The 24,294-nt window shown below is 40.0% G+C and overlaps 2 protein-coding genes across 3 annotated transcripts in view; both read right to left on the bottom strand.

Moving 5' to 3' along the window:
• Positions 1–3,729: 3,729 nt before the first annotated feature.
• Positions 3,730–7,513, bottom strand: abrab (actin binding Rho activating protein b). Its single transcript, XM_031295903.2, has 2 exons — positions 6,564–7,513; positions 3,730–5,353 (listed from the first exon to the last, which is right to left on the bottom strand). Exons 1-2 carry the CDS (start codon positions 7,352–7,354, stop codon positions 4,870–4,872), a joined length of 1,275 nt encoding a protein of 424 aa, XP_031151763.1. The 5' UTR covers positions 7,355–7,513; the 3' UTR covers positions 3,730–4,869.
• An 8,947-nt stretch (positions 7,514–16,460) lies between these two features.
• The window catches only part of angpt1 (angiopoietin 1), a 69,663-nt gene continuing 61,829 nt past the window's right edge, over positions 16,461–24,294 (bottom strand). For both annotated transcript variants that reach the window (XM_035991488.1, XM_031295902.2), the window contains 2 exons: positions 22,355–22,485; positions 16,461–18,537 (listed from right to left, as the gene is read on the bottom strand). In XM_035991488.1, the coding sequence (XP_035847381.1) occupies positions 18,374–18,537; positions 22,355–22,485 (295 nt within the window). In that variant the 3' untranslated portion in view covers positions 16,461–18,373. The remainder of the gene's footprint in view (positions 18,538–22,354; positions 22,486–24,294) is intronic.

Genomic DNA, 24,294 nt, shown 5'->3' on the forward strand with positions numbered 1-24,294 from the left:
TTAATCAGTTTTGCAGAGAAGGCAGTTTGACAGCATCTCTCCCTCTCTCTCTTTCTCTCTCTCTGTGTGTGTGTGTGTGTGTGTGTGTGTGTGTGTGTGTGTGTGTGTGTGTGTGTGTGTGTGTGTGTGTGTGTGTGTGCGTGCCCTAATGGAAAATCCCCGTTATAAAGCACACAAATATTCCTAGGATTCTAAGGAATGATCATTTTATTTATACAGCACATTTCATTTCATTACACTTACATTCAAAATAAAGATAAAATACATGCAACAACAAGTAGGCCTAACATGTACAGAGAAGAAAATGCAAGAAAACCACACGCACACACACATACCAGCACCTCTTAAGTTCACTCATTAAACACGTTTAACTCCTTTCAAATCACTCCTCACTTGGTTCGGATTGAAATTAAGATGAAGGTTGAAATCAAAGAGAAAAAATGCATTGGCTTGTGGCCGGGTTGGCTCAGTGGGTAGAGCATTTGCACATATACTGAGAGGTTTATGCCTCTACGCAGAGGTCCAGGGTTCGAATCCAACCTGTGACCATTTCCTGCATGTCTTCCCCCTTTCTCTCCCCTTTCTCACCTAGCTCCTGTCAAATTAAAGCCGGAAAAGCCCCAAAAAGTTATCTAAAAATAAATAATGCATTGGCTACTGCTCTGTTTGTGTGTCCACAGGGCAGAACGTCAAGCTATAAAACCTGTCTGCCATCAATTGGAGGTTCCCCTCATCCACAGATTCAGCTTTGTGGATGTTCCAAGCTTTTTGCACTCCATGGTGCAAGCAATAAAACAGCTTTTTTTTTACAATAACTGTGTCAATGATGTGCTTACAATAATTATCAGGTCTTGACAGCCACCGAAAAGACATGTAAATCATCGTTGGTATGATAATTGAACTGAGCACTTTCAATATGACACACCTACTCTGTGTGTCAATTGAACATGCAACGTTTCTTCCTGTCTGTAAACCTTCTTTATTGTGTGATATTATTGTTATATGTTTATGTGTGATATTGCTGATAAGGACACGTGAGCGTGCATATGAGGTGTATCAAAGAACAAAATCAATGTACCCTGGTCATAAGGTCATTACATTAAAGTTAAAGTGGAAGAAAGCATAAGGAGGAAGTATGTGCAACATCTGCAAGTTAGTCAAGGATAAAATATCTCCAATGGGAGACATGCAGCACAGGTATTGCAGGTAGTGAACAGATACACAAAACCAATTGTCCCACAGGGCCAAGCCTACTTACCTCCCTGCCTGTGTCATGGTATTTGAGTGTGACATTTTCATAACTGATAACATGGAGTGATAAACAGATAATGTTCTGTAAGTGACACTATGAGGAAGTCTGTTGTTTTCAGCATAATTCTTCTGTGTTGTGCATAACAGGCGTGTCTGTCGGTACGCACGTCTGTGTTCTTCCTGGTGTCTTCTTTTGTTTTAAGGTCTGCTCAGCCTGTCTGAGGAGTTTCTCTGACTTTGATTGATAAACATCACATACAGTACGTAAGTATGTGTGCTTGCTTGTGTGCTTGTGTGTGTGTGTGTGTGTGTGTATGCGTGTGTGTGTGTGTGTGTGTGTGTGTGTGTGTGTGTGTGTGTGTGTGTGTGTGTGTGTGTGTGCGTGCGTGCGTGTGTATGTGTGTGTGTGTGTGTGTGTGTGTGTGTGTGTGTGTTCATATTCCTGTTACACACAGGAGAGTTGACAAACTGACAACAGACAAAGGGAGCACACAGACTAAATACGTAAGGCAACAAGGATGGTAACGGGGAACAGGTCACATGAGGGCTGATCCACAGATGAAACACATCCAGGGCAGGACCATAGACAGTTAAAGAAGTGGACAAAGTGACGCCGTTGTTTTCTACGGAGACCAGTGAAGTCTATTAGAAGCACTTTTCCAGTGATGGCTGAGCATTACTGCGCAGCCTCTAACTGAGCCTGACGACATAGATGTGACGTGAGCAACGTGTCTGAAAGTTGGAAGTCTTCTGGTAGCTGTGCCAAGAGAAATCTCAATCATTCTGAATCTTGCAGAGACGGAGAGCAGAGGTATATGTATAACATAGGCACAGGCTAATTATTGCTAACTAAAATGCTAGTTAACATTAGTAATTAAACTTAAACAGCTAATGTAAGTCGAAACTGCCTGCGAGTTCTCCTGTACTGTACAGTAATTCCTCTACTATGCGAGAGCAAGTCGCGTGGTTATGACACAATCATTAGCCTATTTTTACAAAAACGTCTGCTACGGAGCCATAACGTGAGATACAAGGTAATGGAGCCTTTTATACATTGTCGTGTTTCTTTTGAAATAAACAATGGACAAATAGAGTCTTTAAACGCTTCAGATGTAAAGTTATTCGCTGTCAAAGTGACGTCAAAATGAATGGCAGTCAATGGGATGCTAACGGCGGGTGATGGCTTGATAGCAACAAAATGGCTCCATAGGAGCTACGCTTTGTGGACGCTCGCTTACCCTTTTGGGCAGGACAGACATTTACAAAAAGCGGGAAAACACACAAGGCAGGAAGTGAAGCATCTGAAATGAGATAGGTCAGAATACAAAATAAAACAGGAAGTAATGATTGATAAGTAGAAACAATCCACAGACAGGATGTGACAATAGTTTGTATCCTTGAAGCATAACAAGAATGGAAATGCATTGCCTAACATAAACCATTTGAAAACCCTTTTAAAATGTTTTGAAAACTGCATTTACCTGTGGTCTTGTCTGTTCTTCTCCATCAAAATTACTGTAATTGTTTTTAAAAAATCTTGCAATTTTGCAACCATTTTCTGATGCTTAATAACCATCATATTTACAGCTGCACAATTATAGCTAAATTAAAAAGGATTGCTTAGGGCGACCTCTAGCTCACCCAGTAGAGTGTGCACCCTATGTAGGCTGAGTCCTTGGCAGCGGCCCGTGTCCGAACCTGATCCGCGGCCCCTCTCTCTCTCCCCTTTCCTGACATCAAGCTATCCTATAAATTAAAGGCCATAAAAGCCCAAAACATAATCTTAGAAAGGATTGCTTATGTCATTGTTGATCAAATTGTGTGACTCTAGTTACAATAAACCAGTGTAGACAACACGTGAAAAATAAAAAGTTGTTTCATGAGTTTTGCTACACTAAGCTTACTTTTGTCTCCTGGATGCAGTTAACTATTGAGTCTTGATGGAAAATTAGTAGTGCTAACTTTCCTCTTCAAGAAATTCCAAATATGCAGTCTCTGTCTATTCAGTTTGGTCTGGGTGTTCGGTCAATTGGAAGGTCATACTGCGTCCCCACAGGTGTCCCATTCCTCAGATTCAACTGCAGCAAATGAGACCTGATCTGTCCACTAAAGAAAGCAAATGCATCATTAATTCTTGTGTGACTGATTCATGTACTCAGTATTCTTAAAGAGAAATGACAAAGCTCAGTCTAATTGCTACTGGACATGTGTTTTGCCTTTTTGCTTTTATCTTGACATGAGATGTGTGACTGGCAATACCAGTTCATGTGATTTTTTAAATGGGCTGTGCATACCTCGTCTGCATTTACTTCTCTTGTGGATGTGTTTGTAAGGACTCCTGGAAACCAATTCATCAGGTGGAAATTCATCAAATATATATATATTTTTAAAGATTATTTTTTGGGCATTTTTTGGCCTTTATTGACAGGACAGCTGAAGAAATGAAAGGGGAGAGAGAGGGGGAATGACATTGAGCATTTAGCAGCTAAACATACACCTATTTTGTTCAAGATTTGGTAGAAACCAAAAACAGAGCTAAAAGAGACACAATCAGGTGGACACAAACACAACACCCAAAGAATTATAATGTTGCACCATATCTGCTGAATGTGTAAATAAGGAACTGTTTACAAACACCATGTCAACTTAAAAAGTGATGATATGTCAATGTTGTACTCACAACTTGTTTCTGCTGCCCCCAAGTGGCAACAAAATCCGTTATTGCAGTTTACTAACTTTGATGTTGATCTAGTTTATACTATATACTATAGATTTATGAGAGCTTTACTGCACTTTAATGAGAGTGCAAGCAAATGCCTACATGAAAAATGCAGAGAATGGCTCAATACGGCATGATTTCTGCAGAAATTGTTTCAAAAAAGAAAACAAATAGCATCTTCAGTTTGCCTTATTTGTCAAACACTAAAATGATCTGCTAACATTGTTTCTGTATGATTCAACAAACTCATACTAAGACAAAAAAACTGGATGTGAAAAGAAACGTTTTTCTTTTCCCCCAGACAGTCATAGTCCCCCTTTACATTAATCATTACAGACTTAGTCTAACAGGCCATGTAATTTAAAAGTGCTGTGGTCTGCTCTGTTTCTCTGCATTGTGCCCGGTGCAGTATAATGACTGCTGAGCTGCAGGTATTCAGGCAATGAAACCCAATCTGTGTTTGAATTACTGTGCTGCACTGTACTGCAAAGCTGCTGGTTATTTGGTACATTAACACATAGGCAAATGAAGTATCTCATTAACATACTGTAAACCATAAAAAAGTGCAAAGGAGACCAACACTGAATGCAAACTTAAGCAACCAAAATCTAGAACTTTAAAGATAGCAGATTTCTCAAAACATGTGCATGACAGCTACAACTCAAATATCCACCACACAGAAAGAAAGAGTACAATAATAGCAGCAAAATATTCTTTGGATAATCCCACTCCACACCATTTCCATATTACTTTGATATTGTTCTACAAGTGTCCACTAAATAGACACAGGTCAAATTGTATTTTAAATCCTGCTCTTAGCCCTGCTTGATAATGACTGAGGTTAATTCACAAGTAGTTGTAAGAGGATTTCTATTACAACTTTGACCTAGGTGTTACCATCACACCAGCAGAGTAATGATCACTTCATCATCCTGGCCTTGCCACAGCATCTCCCCTTCAAACGCCACCTTCCCGTGTTTCCTGGCTCTCATCAGAATCCCCACCACCTTATCAGAGATCCGAACATATCTGTCAAACAGCTGTCCAAACGTGACGCGGATCTCTCCGTCTGGATCCGGATCAGCCATTGTCCTGATCACGTAACACATGTCAGCTATCTCACGGTGGATGTGTTGCTCGGCACGTTTGGCTCTCTCTGCTGTTTTGGTTCCCTCCTTGGGGCGACCGTAACCCTCTTCGCCCTTTTGGAGGCGGAGGGACATGGAGTAATCATAGTCAAAATATTCACTGAAGGGGTTCAGTTTCTGGTTAACGTTGTGCTCTGAGGCCCAGTTCTGCCAGCGGCTCTTGAGGTTTCCCACAGTGCTGTATTTCTTGGAGAGGGCGTTGATCTTGTTGGCATCCCCAGCTTCCTTTTTGTACCTGGGAGGGAAGTCAGATTATATTACAAATAAATAAAAATATACAACACACTATCTGTTTTGAACCAAATCATCAACAGTGAGAAGTTGAAACCTTTTATTTTTGGTCTTGAGGGTCAATGCAGACCTAATTGACAGGTTTCCGAATGAGGTAAAAAACCTCACATGGATCATGCATCAAAGTTGTCTTTGTGCTTTAAACTGCATGAATTACAAAAGTAATACCAGTATTCATTATATATATATTATATATTATAGAAGGAAACCTCCCTGTTCGCTCATGCGACCATGTCGCCCGCCTTTCCAAATATGCTAAGGATGGAAACCAAAATACTGTAAGATAACCTTTGATGACTTTATTTGACTGTGCTTTTTTCAGGTTGTCATGGAAGAGGAACTCAATCTTTGTGCGAAAATGCAACTTCCTGGAAGACTTCCCATTTTAATCTGTGACTTCATGGTGCACTAAGGGAGTGTAATTACGTTCAACAAATAAAGTCATCTCAAATATTTCAACAGTCCTGGCTTTCTGCCCATCCTGTCAAATCAAGCTGCCCTTCTCTCCACAACTAGTCTTAAATTGCCAGATCTCCACAGCTCTGTGGAGTAAGGTCTGTCTACACCACACATACTTTCTAGGATAGGAGAAAAAAACGCTCTGGGTTGTCTGCATTTCTTTAAACCAATCACAATCGTCTTGGGCGGTGCTAAATTCCGGACCAGCGATGGTGGCTCTGCAAAATAATCTCGGGAAGGAACTTGTTTTGGTGGAACATTTAGACCCTGCAAAAGAAAACGCCACATAAAACAATAAATGAAGTCAACTGTTCACACAATACAGTAAAGTGAGCTATTTAAATAAGACGAATACATGGTTAAACAGAATTTGACCTTACCAGTGTATTGCCGTGTGTACTTCTGTTCATAGCAATCCCGCCACTCAGTCCCAAAACTTCCCAGTTAGTAAATGCCATAAACATCTATTCTCTTTAAATCTTTGCAATTCATTTACATACAGAACCAAGCAGGCCTGCCTTATTGCACAATCCAAATTTTCTTTAAAACTTGCCATTTTCAGCGTGTAGCTTGCTAGCTCAAAGGTTGATGTTGTGTTCCGAAGTGTAGCAAAGGGATATTGAGAACGGCAACACACAGAGAGCGGAATGGGCCTGGCATCTGGCAACAAAATGAAGCAAACTGATCATACTCACGTTGGCACCGGGGGTCTTTTAATCCTCAATGCTGACTCAGACTCTCCTTCAGAGTCGTTTTGCTCGGCTTCTTTCAAAAAGCTTGTCCTGTGTGTTTGAGCATCCTCTATGTCCAGCCTCTCCTTCTCTGCCTCATGGCGTCCACTGTCATCTTCCTCACCACCACAGGTGCGTCTCTCTCCTCGTCCTCCTGCCTCTTTTTCAAGCTTTTGCTCTTTCTCCACCTGCTTCCAGCTTTTGGTCAGAGATGATACCATGTTGGAGCATTTTCTGCGGCGTGTAGGCGAGCTTTTCTTTTTCAGAAGCCGGTCAATCTCCTCACCCGATGGCAGAGACTCCTTCTTGATCCTCTCAGTCATGAGCCCGATGCCAGCACTTTTCTCCTGAACCCCGCTGGTCACTGGCTTCACCCCTTGCTTTACCTTGTTGTGAGATGGTGGCTCAGCTGGGGTCTTGACCTCCTCAGTCTTGGTGGTATCTTTGGTCTCCTTGTGAGGAGTTAATGTCTTTTGAGCCTCTCCAGATCTGATTATGTGATATTGAGAAGCTTCTGTTGGTTGGATCTGAATGGGAGGAGGCTTCTTAGGTTCCCATGTCTTTTTGGGTTCTCCCACTGGTCCTCCCAGCGAAGATGGAGCCCAGCCGCTGGGTTCACTGGCCTGCTTCTTCTCATTCTCTGTCACCCATTGCTGCCAGCTGCCCGTCAGGCTGCACACCTTGCTAATAGTGCGCAGCTTCCTGATGTTCTTGTTGGTGGATGGTTTCCTTTGGTTGGCCTGTATATCAGACATACTTATGAGTATTAATGTGTCAATTTAGGCACATTTAATCCTGCTAAGTGATCTTCCTTAACAGTTGCCAGGTTGGCCTGAACATGTCCATATCCTCTCTGCTCAAATCTTTGTTTTCTGTGATTTTTTCTCCCTCTGCTGCTTCCTACCCTCACACTCGCAGCTACAGCTCTAAAATGGGGAGAGCAAACCCTGACATGACGATGGAAGGTATTCCAGTCATCCCATGCTACTCTCCTGATCATCTTTCCCTGACACAGGTCACCCCTGCGGACTCATGTTTCATCACAGATTGCAGAGCTTTTAACTAGAGGTAAACAGGGCAGTAGACCACAACATGCTCAGCTTAATTAGCAAGTGCACAGATACAAAGACCATAAAAGACACACCACGTGATATGTATTATCCAGGATAATCTCTTAATAACTTTTAAGCTTCACCTGATACATCTTCAAGCATAATGCAAATATATCTGTTAGAAAGTCATATACAGTGGCACTCATAAGTGCAGGGAGATTTTTATTTTTAAAGGCTAGTTATTTCATGGATCCAGGATACTCTGCATCCTGATAAAGTTCCCTTGGCCTTTGGAATTAAAATAGCCCCACATCATCACATACCCTTCACCATACCTAGAGATTGGCATGGTTTTATTTCAGTTAACCTAATAGCTGGTTTGATTTGCATTGAGAGATGATTTTATGGAAAGTACCCCATGCCAATCTCTGATTATTATTTTCAGAAATTTTAAATACTGAAATAATTCACAATGTATGCTTAAATGAGAAAAAAAGAACTCTGCAGCTATTTAAGAGTTTATATAACACTATCAGAATCTACTAGATGCGGCCAGGAGTTAAACAGAGAGTATCACAGATACAAGGAGACACTTAATCTGAGGGGAGAAAAGAAAAAAAGGAGCTTCTGACCAGGAAAGAATGTGACACCTTAAGGAGACGCGGATCTCCTGCTTACGCATTAAGGGGTTTAAACTTGCAATGCAGCTGGGAGTGAGATCACAATTCAAGCAGCATGCATCCTGACATTAGCACGATCAACATCAATATTTATGCTTTGCTACATTGAGCCTTGATAGAGGTGTTGAGTGCTGTTTTAAGAGCTGTGTTATTAAAATTTAAATTTAAATTAATTCATTCAATTCATTAAAAATTATTTATTTTATGTGTGTGCAGAGGAGGCTAATTTATAATTAGAACTCGGCACACATGCACACGGACATGAAGTTGCAGCTGTTGGCAGTCTGTCATGGAGAATGGAAGTGACTCTTGGAGAATCAGCACAAGAAGTCTCTTCAGACGAAGTCAGAGTGAGTTCACATTCTGCTCTGAGAGGAGGGTTAATGCTCCACCACAAGGACAAACAGGCTCATTACGCTCTCACGTTGGGGCGCAAAATACACATGGATAAAACTTCTTTTTGCACCTGATGTGGTCTAATGTCTTTAAGTGAAATCGAAGCATTTTATTCAAAAGACACTCTTATATAATACACATACAGCAATCAGTTATAGGAATCACAAGAACTCATAAGCTTCCTTTTGTTATTTTTAGTTACAATGATATACTGTATACATAATGTTTTTCACTCTGTTATTACACATTACACACAGGCCTGAATTACACACACATGCACTAATGGAGAGATGTCAGAGTGAGGGGGCTGCAGCTGTCGATGGACAGGCGTCCCAAGCAGTTGGGGGTTTGGTGCCTTGCTCAAGAGCACCTTGGCAGTGCCCAGGAGGTGAACTAACACCTCTCCAGCTACCAGTCCACCACCATACTTTGGTCCAGCGACCCTCCAGTTCCCAACACCAACTCCCTACAGACTGAGCTACTGCCACCCCTGTACGAGTCTTGCTAACATATTGTGACTTGGTGTCAGTGAAGGAAGACAAAGACGATGTTTTATCTTCAGTACCTCCTCTGTTAGAGTTTTAGATACTATAATAATAACAATGGCCACATTAGAAACACACAGTCCATCTGTCACATCCATGACAGCCCTCAAACCCTGTTTCTATTTGCAAAGCACCACCTGGAGCTTTTCCTAAATTTACCATTTCCAAGCAGGGCTGGATATTACCTCGGAGGCTGCTTGTATTTTTATGTGATGGCAGAGTGCAGGGACCTGGAACACTTTTTGATGGCACTGGTAGCATCACTTCTTCAGACTGTGGCAAAAGGAGGATTATTCATCTTTCCTCCCGCACAATTATGTCACAGCTAAAGAGGTGTTGTTAATCAGGAAGTAATAATAATATTATTATTATTATTATTATTATTATTTCATTTTCAGTCATTTACATTGTTAAATAAAAGACAAAAAGTCAGTTTTCATTTTGGAGGGATCCTAAACAATGTGAGGGTTGCAGTCTACCAGTAGAGGTTGCTATTATTTTATTGTTGAAGCACAGTAATACTCCACAAGGACACATAGGTTTCCTCAGCTCACTATTTCCTGTTAACTGTTTCTACTAATGAATCAACAACCAGTCACACTGTATATTGAATTAAGAGCACAGTGATGTGCACTTTACCACCACAGTTCATCATATTATATTAAATAAATAAATTGTACCCCACTATCTCCCTGTTTGATTTATTCTATTTTATTTTAGAGTAAACAATCATGGGCTCTGAGATGCATTTTCTGACACACTGAATACAAAATCAGCATAAAATACCAAACACTCAAAAATAAACAAACAACATTGGATCCAAGGGTTCTAAAAGTAAAGTTCATGTCCATTACAATGTCGTTAAGCATCTGCTGATTTTTTAATTTAGACTTTGCAAAGCAGTCATGGCAGCAGTGGAACTGATTGATTGATTGATTTTATTTTGAATAATGTAAAGAACAGAACAGCAGACAATAAATTAAACCAAAACAAATCAATAACAACAAATGACAAGACAATAAATTAATAATAATAACAACTTGTGAACACTTGACGATCTGTTAACATCCGAAAAGGAGTGGGAAGAAGTATAAACATATTTAATCCCTAAAGAATGATTAATTCTGTCTCAGTTTCTATAAAGTGGTGTATGCTGCAGGTGGGAAGCCAGTGCATTTCCCTACTCGGGTGATTTGGGCCAAGTAGGCCGGGTGGTCGACCCCACTGAAGGCAGGACGTCCAAATGTGGAGCGAATGCACCTGTGTTTCCTGGTGCTTATCAACATCTGCACTGTTGCTGCTGCTTTGTTTACCTTTCACTGCTCGTTCTGAGGCTGTTTTATTTGGCCGTGGGTCTTATTGTACATTAATTGTGCAGGAATGCATCTGTGAGGGTCTCAGCTGTTTCTCTGACCTCTGTATGTGATGCTGATTTGTGTTATGCTTGGGGTGATCTTGCACATAATTGGAATCCTGTTGTTGTTGCAACGATCCGATCAACATCCTAGTGTATAGGAGATATTCATAAATATCATCTTGATTGCAGCAGTGTTTATTTGTAAAATGAGTAAATGAAACAGCTGTAACCAGGATTCAGAGGATGTTTTTTTCTCTTCTCGTCTGCAGAGTTTGATGGTTTAATGTCTCTTCATTTCCAGGCTAATCAACAATAACATCTGAAACAGTCAAACACATGGATCTTGACAAATCATATGAAATACTACACTGAAGTACAGTTTTGATCCAACTGCCGAGGGTTGTTGCCTTTCCACAATGCTGACCTTAACAAAGAGGCCAGCCGCACAAATCTGTCCTGGCCCAGCAGTAAACCACTATGTAATCCACTAATACTTCCTTCCGAAGAGGCTGTGTGTTATTGTTGGGCCGTGCCACTTAAGCCCTGATAAATAAAGATGGGAAAGGCGGTAAATTAAAGCAAGCTCAATACAGCGAGGGCCAGCCAGGAGGCTAAGAAACCTCGTCCCCTGCAGAGCGCCCGACAGGATGACAGAGAGCACAGCTGGAGCCAGACGAAGTCATTAGAGGCTGAGGGAGAACTAAAGGTCCCTGGTTTGGATTTATGTGAAAGGTTTCATGACAATGTTTTACATGATGAAGAGGATGGAAGCAGAAGAGGATGAAGTATGATAAGAGATAAAACAGGAGTTATTTGGAGTGGCAAGTGTTTACAGTTGTATAGGCTTTAAAATGGCACTGTTTTATGTTAAAGATGTTTTTCTGTCACTGATAACTGCTATTGGCTTTAAATAAATTAAGAGCGGCTCTTTGAGGCTGTATGGGCACAGTGGTGCTTTGAGCTAAATACTAACGTATTTAGAAGTTATAATGTTTACCATTCTCACCATTTTAGTTCAGTGTGTTAGCATGCTAATATTTGCTAATTAGTAGCCTATCCACAACGTTCCACTTCTGGGATTGCTCTGGTGCTGCAGGAAATTCCGCCAGATGTCCCTCTTTTCGGCGAGATGTCCGGTACCTTCCGCTTTCTTTCTGTTGGAATTTTAAACTTTTTTATGAGATTTATCTTTTTTTAGGACTATGGTTAACTGCTCCTCAGATCTCTGCAGGGTAAATCCAGACAGCTAGCTAGACTATCTGTCCAATCTGACTTTTCTGTTGCACAACTGGCTTCCGAGTTCCGAGGTAAATGGAACGAACTATAAGCTACCAAATATTTTAGTGTGAATTGGTGAAAGCCTACTTAAGTCAGTTTTTCTTTTCTGAAATGAAATGGGTCTTCTGTAAAGGTAAGTGTGCCTCTAGTGTGAGCCAATGAATATGGATATGAACCTGGTAAAATGGTTATTAGAAAATTAGCCTGATTTCTGATGATTTGCATGCTTCATCTACTGTATTTTAGAGACATTGAATGTGTTAGTACAAAATGTGGCCTATTTGTTTGGAGACATAGTCTTGTTACCAGAGATCTTATAAAAATATGTTGCTATTGGCTTGCATCGCATCAGTCAGCCATCACACTTCATTACTTTAGACCGCAGCAGCCTCTGGAGCAATAATTGGCCACACACTTCTCACTCGTTACATCAACTTCTATAATGTTACCAACACTGAGCTCTGAAATCAAAAGCCCAAAATAGGACCTGCACATTTATTCTTCCACTGTTCTTTTATTCAAAGTATCATACTTTTTGACGTCCATACTGGTTTCCCATGTATTTTTGTGTTTTTTTCCAACATGACACAGGAAAGGACACATAAAATAACACTTCACTTTATGAATTACACAAACAAGTAAATGCTCTTTAACTTGAACGTCCCAGGATGTCTTAACGTGATTTAAAGTCTCTCTGGGATCCATATTAGCTGATTCGGCCTTTACTCACATCTGAAAAATAAAGATACTTTTAAGCTCTTTTCATCCAACTAAGAAGCCTTCATGCTATTATCAGTCTGAATGGCTCCTGCCGGGACCTGCAGCCTTTCTCTGCTTCACACCCTTTGTGTACACCAGGTGTCATTCTCACTCCCACAGACCATCAATCATATCCAGCTCCTTTAGAGTTTTTCTAGATGAGGGAGTCCCTTACCTTAACTCACGTTTACATTCTTATTCTACTCTATTTATTTTGCTAAACCACATGGGTTTGTACTCACACCAGCATTGTACAATCCAAACTGCCTTTTTCCCCTACAGTTGGACAGAATATCTATTACTTATACAAGCAATATGTGCAAATGGCAACTACACTTGTTATAAAAGTCAAGAAACTTGCTGATAAAAGTTGACCTTTGGTAGTCTCAAGAAATCCGAGATCAGAAAACTTGTTGAAAATTTGGAAATCTCTAAAATACATTAAGTTGATATGGATATTGATACAACGCTCTGCACATATAAAAAAAAAAAAAAAAACAAAAAAAAAAACGTGATTCTTTCAGTGTATAACTTAATGCCAAATCTTAACGGTTCTGCAGAGACCACAGAGTTGGTTTGGAATTATAGAGTCTGCTGCAGTGAAAGTGGGATGACTTGGAGTTGCACCCAATATAATGATTTCAAGGTGACTTGCATCTGATGAATTTATGAGTTCATTCCCCAGTGCCCTTTTAGCTTTTTTAAATGTTTGCTTTATCGGTGGTCGATTCTGTGCCAGTTATGTGGTTGCACAGATGATTTCTTTAGTTGCTTGTGTTGGTGATTGCCCCGCAACATGAAAACATTTAAGACCCAGTCGTTGATTTAAAGACATGCAAAATGATGTCACGGTCACAGAGTGCCAAAATATGGGGCTTTCTTCTTACCTCACAACGCTATGCAGCGAGCTAAACGCACTTCCAATAAAGTTTGAAGCAGTTGGCATTTTAAGTCTTTACTGGAGGCATTTGTGAAACTGTAACATCATTGTAAAAATTCCATATGCACCATACAGGATTGAGAATTGTGGCCTTAGTTACGTTCAGATTTCTTGCTTTTAAAGCCTGACGGTAAAATTCTGGTTTTGACATAGCCTGACAGACCTTTTTAGTCTGTAGTGTTGATGATAATCTATTTTCACTTAGACATCAATGGGCATTTTGGTTAAGTTAATAACACTAATTCAGTGAATGTACACAAATGGATTCAGCTATAACATTGCAACTGCCTCTGTGTGTGACTGAACAGGTCTCTATGCAGACATAGTAATTTACTGTAGATGTCAGGTTTAACTGGCAAGCATGCCAGAAAACTCTCTACTCCCACCACTAAAGATGACCAATAAAAACGAAAGCAAGTTGACACTAAAGGTGTATTCTCAGTTTTCTTTCACTCATCTTAAATATTTGCCTCTGATATTATTTATATTTGAGTTCATTGCTTCACTATTTACATCTCACTTGTTTTAAAACTAAATCACTTTTACTTTTAATTAGGGCTGTCAGCATTAACGCGTTAATCGCGATGCGATTAAGGGCCGAGCATAACGCGTTATTTTTTTTTAATCGCATTAATCGCATGCCGGCTATTATTAATTTATTTTACACTTCACTCGGCTTTGCGTCGTGCCTAACAGGCTACTATTTTGACCCTTTGCAGCACCTTTACTTATCATCAAGCTTTTCCAAAACTCCCAACGGCTCGTAGACAAGTCGAAAGCCATATGCACATTGTGTAAAGCCGAATTAAAATATCACTGAAGCACGTCAAGCTTGAGCTACCACCTACGAGCTAAGCATAATAGTACAGTTAACGTGATGCTAGCCGCTAGCATGCTACCCACTCAGGCAAAGTACTTATTTGGAGAGAGTGCTACTTGCCGACCTGTGGATGAAACCAAATCCCAAAAAATTACTACAGCTCTTGCGAAACAGGTGGCAACTAACTGCAGACCTGTCAGCATCGTAGAGGACTCGGGTCTTAAAGACGTACTATGGTTGGCATGTTCTGACCTGTCTCGTTGCTGTCGAGGGGGACAGCAGCCCCACGCACAGCCTGTATGACACGGAGAAAGCAGCCACAGTGGAACTGCTGCAAGGTGCTGCAAACGCTGTCTCATTAACCGGTGATCATTGGACGTCAGTGAGTAATCAATATTATTTAGGAGTTACTAAACACTATATTGACTCTGGTAAGGATAGGGATTTTTAGTTTTTTAGTTAGGTTCTTGGAGGAATTGTGCAAATAATGACAGATTCACACATTTTTCTTTTGTTTACAGTAAATAAATAATAACAAATCTTAAAATCAAGTTCATAAAGTAACTTTCTTTGCATTCAATTGATTCCCAATGAAGATACACTGGTAAGTGCTTTTGATTGTTAATATGTACTTAAAAACTGTTCTGAAATGCAAAATAATAGAATTTTAATCATGTGATAAAATATGCGATTAATCGCGATTAACTATAGAAATTCAGCGATTAATTGCGATTAAAAAAATGTATCGTTTGACAGCCCTACTTTTAATGTTTAAACCCCGTATTTCTACATGAGGCCTACACAATGAAAGAGGATTATATCATTAGCTGTTAAACTTTCTGTGACTTCTTTGCTTAAGTCCAGCAATCTTAGTTGTAATATAAGAATTTGTGCTAGTGCAAATCTATTTGTACTGGATTAATAATACTGAAATGAAGAGCACATTCGTATAGGGCATTTTATGATTATATCTGATATGAAGTGTAGGGCTAAAGACAAATGTTCTATTTTTACTATCACTTCCTCTCTCTCTATGTATCCTCAATGTTTTTATTCATTTCCATGTGAGCAGGTGGTCTCTCTAGGGGGATTCAATGGCCCTGAGTGTTCATACTGCAGGTACTGTCTTCTGTCATATCTGATTTGGTTGAGGTCCAACGCTGTTTGCCTGACTGCAGCTCAGACCCACAGGGAGTCCCATCGTCTCGCCAGCTCTCTGCTCTTCCTCAGTTAACAGGAAAGGATCCACTTTCAGCAGAGCAGCCTGGCTGTGGACGTGAGGGGCTGGTCGTGTGTATGTGCACGTACGTGCAGATGTAGAGATGACAAGTGAAACGCCACTTTGCTTTGACATCCTGAATGTCCACTGGAGACAAAACTTCCCCCAGTTTAGAAGTGGTTCTTGGTAGCTTGTCCTCACACCAACAAAGGACAAAGCTTTAGACCCATATAGGTGTTTGCCAGCGGGTGCGGACTCTCTTCACACTCCACTGCTCCAGACTCTATAGAACACATTCCAGTGAGGGTGTTGGGTCAGTGCAGGCGCTGAAGGACACGTGTTGGTTTGCAGGCTGCACTAATTTGTTTAACCTCTGATTAGGCCCAGGAATGTCAACTATTGAGGAGACACTACAGGTCCCGACAGCATCGTTTGACACTTTGGCAATCTGTCATTGCCACAAGCAAGCAAAGCGAGTCACCATTCGAGACAAAAGCCACTCCACTGCCTGGGCAGAGAGTTTAATGTTTGAACCATATGGTTTGGTCCCGAAAAGGCCGGAAGAAAGCATGTCTATCTGTGGGATTTATCTCATGTCTATCTGTGCAAAAAGCTTGCTTTGCATGACATACAGTATCGCATTTGTATCAGGAGATTTAAAGTGATGTTGAAGATATTATCATGAAACCAAGCTTTTTTTTAAAGTTAAAGTATGTCTCCTTAAAGAAAGACGTAATGAAGGACATTTTGGAACCCTGACTTTAAACCCATGTCTATCATCACATCAATTTGGCACAAAAAGTGCAGACTAAAGGCAGATTGAAAACATTTTCTCTTTTATTTAATCTAGCAACACAACACTGACCACATGTTACAAAAGATGTTTAAATAAATCTGCAAATCTGGAATTGAATGAGGTAAAAGCAGAGTTATCAAAGGCACATTTCTCCAGGGTTATTATCTTAACCTCTATGTTTTATGCTCAACTTCAAAACACCATTGTAGATCTGGCGGAGGAAAAACAGAAACAAAAGAATAGCTTTCCTCAGGAAAGCTGCTCTATACGTACACACACACACACATTAAATTATACAATTTTAGTATGCTAATAAACATGTCTATTGTAGTTTTACAAGATCCAGATACACTTTGTCTTCTCACCACATGTACCTTTAGTAAATACTCCACAGTAGATTCTGTTATAAATCTGGAAGTTATGAAATATGTGTTCACACGGAACACTTGGTGGAATCATTAATTTCATGCTTCATATCCAACTCCAGCTCCTTTTTTTTTTTTCAAAGCTGCGTTGATGAAAAACAGAAACTGGTTGGATTCTGAGGCTGTCATGTTGATGTCTGTGAAAAACATTTTGGATGCAACTTGTCTTAATGATCTGCTATTTGTCTTAAGGTAAGAGATTAGGAACAGTCTTAAAGGGGTTTTACAATGTCCTTTATAGATAGAAATACGATTCAGTAATATGAACTTTGACCTCATTCTTTGTGAGCTTTGTACATGTGGGACACCAGCTTAATATAAGCCTTAACATCTTTGTGAATATGGAAGCATCATGACGTGGTACTTCCATCATGACACTCAGGAATATACTGTATATATGTATATAAAAAATACACATTACTTGTTGTATATGCAAACGTACATTCTAATCCCCAATGTGCAGACAGCTGTAATTGATATATATCATTAATTATATGCATCTGTATTAATGTCCTTGTTTTTCATATTCAGCAGAAAGTAACGTGATCACTCACAATCTAAACCTTGGCAGGTATTGGTCGTTTCTCAGCCAATAACAAAAAGGCAAAAGGATCTCAGCCCAGAATCTAATCCAATAATAACCTCACACATGAACTCTAAAAATAATCACACTCTCTCAAGACAGCTAGTGTGTAATTGCCAGCAAGTGACCCTTGTAACTATTACCAACTCATTTTCAAGGTTACTTTAAAACGGAGTGCGTTTATACATAATGCAGATAGAAATTCAGCCTACACTATACAGTACAAAAAACAATTTCATCTCACGTTCAATATCGTATAGAGTTGGGATAACAAAAATACAAAAAAACACAATATGTAATACATTCATAATATTTATGGGCTGTGTTCTGTTAGCAACATTTTAATAAAAAAGCAAAATCTCTCATTCGTCTCCTTAGAGCGTTCCAGATAAGTTCGGTTCTGCAGTTGAAGGAGTCAGTGCTGCTCTGTGATAGATGCTTTTCATTCAGAAGAGTTCCAGTCTTCCATATTATTACAATGCAGGTCCCTGGGAAAATTGAAAAAAATTGTGGTTTGACATCATGCTTGAATTTCCATACAAGCAGACCTTATAGCATGCGCAAAATGTGCACAAATTCCAGGCGTGAGATAATCCACCTGAAAGCATTTGTCCCTAAATAATGTCAAGTTTGTGAATCTGCTTGTGAACCGAAATCAGTTCAGGTGAATCTGTGTCTTTCTTCCTCTTCATGGCTTCTCTTCAGTTCATTGAGGGGAAAGGTTACGAGGCAACAGCAGAACAGCAATAGCTGTTGCTCTGGGGAAGCCCCAATGGAAGGACCAGGCTGAATTAACAAAAAAAAAAAAAAAAGATTCATTGGATGACTCCCAGGGTCAGCGAAATGAGATGAGACAAGAAGATAAAATAGGGAGGGTCCCTCTAATGTGCTACATAGCCATTTTGAAGTTTCACGTTCAAAAGACTAGGAGAAGTCCAGAGGGCGGATCATCATGACCGTGGCTCGTAGCGAGTAGCTCGGGCCCTTAAAGTAGTGCCACTTGATACCGTTTAACTTCCCTACATGTTGTCCTTGGGTAAAGTACATGCCGTTAAGGTTGGACGGGCCACAGGCATCAAACCACCAACCTGAATAGAGACACAATTTAATATTAGTTGCAAATCATCAATGCCTTTTAGCAGAACAAACAAGGCTTTGAGTAAGTAGTGTTTTGTCAAGGTGTTGATATATAACTTTTGTGCATGTTACTGTAAAGGTTGAAAGTTTCCCATGGCCTCTGCCACAGGGCCATGGCAATGGTTCAGACACCATTTCACTGCTATCTGCTCAATGTGTTACTGTCACTGAGTTCACTGGCATACCAGTACCTGTTGCTGAACACTTTCAGTACCTCTTTCTATTTAAAGCAAAGAGTGCATGTGCACAAGAAGAGTTGTGCATGGCATGGGAAACTTTTATTCTACTCCCAAGGTGACACATTTCATACTTTCACTGAAGTGTATCTGGTACCAAGATAAAGGTTAGATGTGCTCGGACATAGAGGACAGCTATTTTATAATTCAAGACACACAGTGGCTTCCTGTGTCTTTTTTAGAATTAGAAGTTTACAAGGGTCTGAATGGTTTAGCATCTCCATACTTAGTCAACTGTTTCTGCCACTACCCGCTGCCTAGAAGAAGAAGTACTTTATCAATCCCTCTTGGGGAAATTCAGTTTTAGGTCAATGAAGGCTGCCTCTTCATACTTCTGTGTCTTATTATGGACAACATCAATCTGTCAAACAACCTGCCCATAAATATCCACCATGCAACTTCCTTTTTAATCTGGCTTTTAATCAGTCTGTGTCCTTACTTTATTGAATTTTACTGAAAGTGTATTTCTATTCAATCTTATTTAAATGTTATCCCTATTAGTTTCTCCTGTTTTATCATATTTAAATGTTTTGCTTGCCACTTTTGAAATTGTGTCTAAAAGCTTTTTTAAATACACAACTTCATGTAAATGTATGTATGAAAGGTGCTTTACAAATAAGGTGTTGTTACGGTATTATTCCTGTTGGTATTGTATATTTCAGATGATAGCGATATACTGAACATAACATCTATTCCATCCTAGTAATCTGTCATCCAAGTCTCATATCTGAACTAGTGAATACGCCCTCACTGATACAGTCAGATATAGAACATATGCGAGGCATGGCATGTGTCAGTCACACAGTGACAAATGGCAGCTCTTCTCTCTCCTGTCAGACCTGAATACCACAGCGGCGTACAGAATGACATTTCACAAGACCTGCTGTCAGTAATCAGGAGCAATGTTCTGCCCTTGTTGCTGGCATGGATCACACAGATATAAATTTCACATTGATTGCTGCTTCATCATAAGACACGTACACAACATAGCATGGAAACTGGTGGACCCCTCCTTACATTTCCACAGCTGCTTATAATTTTAGGATCCTGGCACCAGTGGGAATCAAATATGAAATTTTTTTTTTAGGATTTTTTAAGAATAGTCTTTAAGCTGGGGAGCTCTTTCAAAGGACACATTGCACCTGACATTTTTGGAGATGGACCAACGTTGTGAAAGCTTAAAGCTGCTATGGTCAGTATTTATAATTGAACAAACGGATTGAATGATTATGTGTAATGTAAGAGGTGTTGCTTGTAGTGACGAACCCACAGAAAAATGATCACCAACTCTGCAGTTTCTCTCAACTCTACGGGCATTTTAGCATCTTTTAGCTCATTGTTTTAGTTTTAGAGCCCACAGCTTTACTGTTTGGGTTCACAGGTGTCATCAGTTTCCAGCCACAGCATACAGCTGTTCTCAGTGAGTAAGCGAATAAACAACAACAACAACAACAACAATGTACACTACCTGCCCAGCATCAAATGACAGAGAGACAAAGTTAACAATTAGCTGGTGAACAAAGTAGTGCATTTAGTAGTTAACGAGAGTTGGTGGAGACCAAAACAGAGCTAAAAGGAGAGTGAATATTGGACTTAAAATTTGCCAGGTTGCTATAAGCTGGATGTGTAAATAAGCAATAATAATAATAATAATAATAATAATAATAATACATGTCAACTTAAAAAGTGATATGTAAATGCTGTGTTTACAGCTTGTTTCCGCTGCCCTCAAGTGGCCAAAAAAACCCCATTAAAGATGAAAAACAAGATCACAAAGAATAGGCTAGGGTTGTGCAACAGCTGGAATAAAAAGACAGTTGAGTAGTAGACAGTACCAGTAGAAAAGCTGGTGGTAATGTCCTGTAGTTGATACAATGATGGGATGGGGTTTGGTTATAGCATGTGCTGTGCAACCTGCTGTTTCCTTTTATTGGAGACATTGTTTTTCCTTTTAAACAATGAAGCAGAATACAGCGAAAATCACCTACTTGCCATCCCTCACTTGTTGATAAACTGCAGACCACACAACCGCCGTCACATACATAAACATTTAGTGTGCACAGCAGCAATCCTTTGGGATTTATGATCAGTATCCTCTCTGTTTCCAGGCAAGCGCTTTTTACAGACTTGTTAAAACAGTGGGGGTGTCTTATTTTGAAAAGAAAGACCCCGCTAGTGTAGTTCTCATGATAGTGGGATCACCTCTGCCTCATACTGTCAGTGCTGTATCCCTACTGTATGTTCTAGTGCTGTGAACATATATACATTACAGTATGTGTGTGTCCACACTACATCCTCCATGCTGCAGTTGTCCTCATAAATGTAGCAGAGAAGTATTTTCCTCTTGTATATTCCAGACATTTACATCATCTGATGTCAGCCCTGCTCTTGATATACTGTACATACTGTAGCACAGTGCTGGGTTCGGACCAGCCTTGACTCAGGCTACATTTTGTCATGCCTCTCCTTTGTGGCTTGCTATAGGCAGGCTATGAATCAAGCAGAGTAGGGGTGTTGATTAGTGATCAGATGCCAGTTCCCTTTAACCCAATGCATTCACAATGACCTAAGAGGTAATGCTGAACTTAAATCTGCACTTAGAAATGCTTGATTAGTAACAGGTCAGGACTCCACAGCAATAGAGCTGCCAATGCGGTGACAGCGAGGGTCACTGGGCTCCACTTACACAGCAGGAGAAGCAGAGTCATTTTAAATCTCTCTGACACTTGGTGCCGCGCCCAGGGATTTTTATAATGTGCTCGTTTCCATCCACAGTGCAACTGGGAGGGGATGCAGAATATAGCCTAATAGGTGCAGATAGATGTATAAGTGGCCATGTTAGCCCATTGCATGTCTTGCAAGAGCAGGTTGTGATCATAATGACCTGAACGAATGACCGGGCAATGAACATTGTGAGGTTGGTCATAAAGCCAATCAGAGGTTATTACTTTGTGAAATGGTAAAATCATGCCTGTTGTTTTCTCGTAAAAGCAATTCTGTATTGTCCCGCTGTTGCCATAGATAAATGCTTGAAAGATCACTGTGGTTTATTACATCTTGGGCATTGTTTATAGTTTTCCCCATGATTCCTATTGGTTATAATGACAATGTACTCCAAGTTAATTGCTGAGACCTGAGAGTAAGAAGACATTGCTGGAAAGAAGTCTGATGGGGAAAGAAACACGAGAAACTTAGATCATTAGACAGAGATAGCTAAACTTATATGGAAGAGAAAAACAAAGGCAAATGGTTAAATTATTACTTAAGATTGCTCTAAGCAATATTTCTTCATATTAAGAGTGGATTAGATGACGATATATAATGTTAAAGCTCTCATTTGTTGTGACCAACCCATGGAGAGTAACAACTTACTTCGAAGATCCCTCAGCTTTGTGGAACTTTTTCAGTCATTGCTTTGGTTTTTACAGCTTATTGGACTATTTAGCAGCTAAAGAGCCAGATATATATATTATTTAAATGTATATGAATGTATGATTATCCTCATTGCAATGCAGTGTTTGGCTGCACTTACCACCAGTAAGCATGAGGGCACACTTGCACATGCAGTTGTCATTGTCCATGTCCTTGGTGCTGAAGTCTGCTCCGTGGATTACGAGACTGCTCTGTCTGCCTGCAGTCCCACTGTGGCTTTTCAGGAACAGCCTGAAAGACATGAGGACGAGGTAGAGGAGGGAGTCAGGACATGAAAACACATCAGGGGGAGGAAGCGGGGGAGAGGAGTATGGTGGAGTGAGCAGTGTAAGCAATAAAGACAGCAAGAAGACATAACATGCTGCAAGAAATGTCTCCTGAGAGAGATTTCTTTTTTTGTTGTGATTGAGTGTATATAGAACACCTGGAACAACATTAACAGGGTGGAGAGAAGATAAAATAAAGAATGAAAGACAGAGCATATGAAAGAATAAGACGGAAAACGAGAGAGAGAGAGAGAGAGAGAGAGAGAGAGAGAGAGAGAGAGAGAGAGAGAGAGAGAGAGAGAGAGAGAGAGAGAGAGAGAGAGAGAGTGTAGTGTAAGGAATGTCTGGGAATCACATTTCCATCCGCAGGGCCAGTACATTAATTTACACCACAAATACTGACCTTTAACAGCTATACACAGTAAAAGAGCAATAAGCAACCTGTTTAACAGGTTGTTTTTATCATCCATCCAAAGCTGGGCAGGTAGGGCATACTCTCAAGTCTTTGGTATCTGATATGCAATATTTCTCCCTGTCTTGTTTTCTTGTGTTTAATCAAACAGCTCCTACTGCTCTTCCTCTTTTCATGAGGTTTTCTACAGTGGCCGACAGGGGCAAACGCCCTGCAACTTAAGAAAACACATGCAAATAGACAAAACACAAGCAAATTAAGAAAACAACTTAATTAATTTGACAACACATGTGCAGCATTCAGCAAACGCGCTGCAAATACCACAACACAACCAAATACATAAACGCACTGCAAATAAAAAACGATGCAAAAAGAAAAGCACGCAAACCCCGAAAAAAGAAGCGATGTAAAAAGAAAAACAACTTCATTAATTTGACAACACATGCGCAGCATTCAGCAAACAAAAAAATCCAAAATGTTCCACTAGCTGCTCCCTCTAGAGGCCTGGAGAACTTCCGTTGTGTAATCTGGATGCTGCGTTTTTTTGTTGCATTTGTTTTCTGGGTTGGTGTGCTTTTCTTTTTGCATCGTTTCATATTTTCAGCGCGTTCATCTATTTGGTTGTGTTGTGTGTATTTGCAGTGCGTTTATGTATTTGGTTGTGTTGTGTGTATTTGCAGCGCGTTTATGTATTTGGTTGTGTTGTGTGTATTTGCAGCGCATTTATGTATTTGGTTGTGTTGTGATATTTGCAGCGCGTTTGCTGAATGCTGCGCATGTGTTGTCAAATTAATGAAGTTGTTTTTCTTTTTGCATCGCTTCTTTTTTCGGGGTTTGCGTGCTTTTCTTTTTGCATCGTTTTTTTTTGCAGTGCGTTTATGTATTTGGTTGTGTTGTGGTATTTGCAGCGCGTTTGCTGAATGCTGCGCATGTGTTGTCAAATTAATGAAGTTGTTTTCTTAATTTGCTTGTGTTTTGTCTATTTGCGTGTGTTTTCTTAAGTTGCAGGGCATTTGCCCCTGTCGGCCACCGTAGTTTTCTTTCTTGAAATCATACACACTATTTTTGCTGCTAGTATATATATATATATATATATATATTTTATGCCAAACCCAATTTAAAGTACATGTTCAGAACCTAGACTACGTTAGTCCCAAATGTGTTCCCTCAAATACAGTGGTTTATCTATAGGCTGGTTCACATACTGCGCTGCTAGGAATTAATTTTCTTCATGAGAATCTTTCTATAAATTAGCAAATTAAATACCCTAAAAAATTGTATATTGTTCTAGTACCATATTATTGAAGTTTTAGTTCTGAGAAAAGAGACTAAAACACTACAATGATACTGCTTTGTGGGGAT

This window comes from Sander lucioperca, chromosome 14 (assembly GCF_008315115.2).
Source record: "Sander lucioperca isolate FBNREF2018 chromosome 14, SLUC_FBN_1.2, whole genome shotgun sequence".
Taxonomy (NCBI): Eukaryota; Metazoa; Chordata; class Actinopteri; order Perciformes; family Percidae; genus Sander; species Sander lucioperca.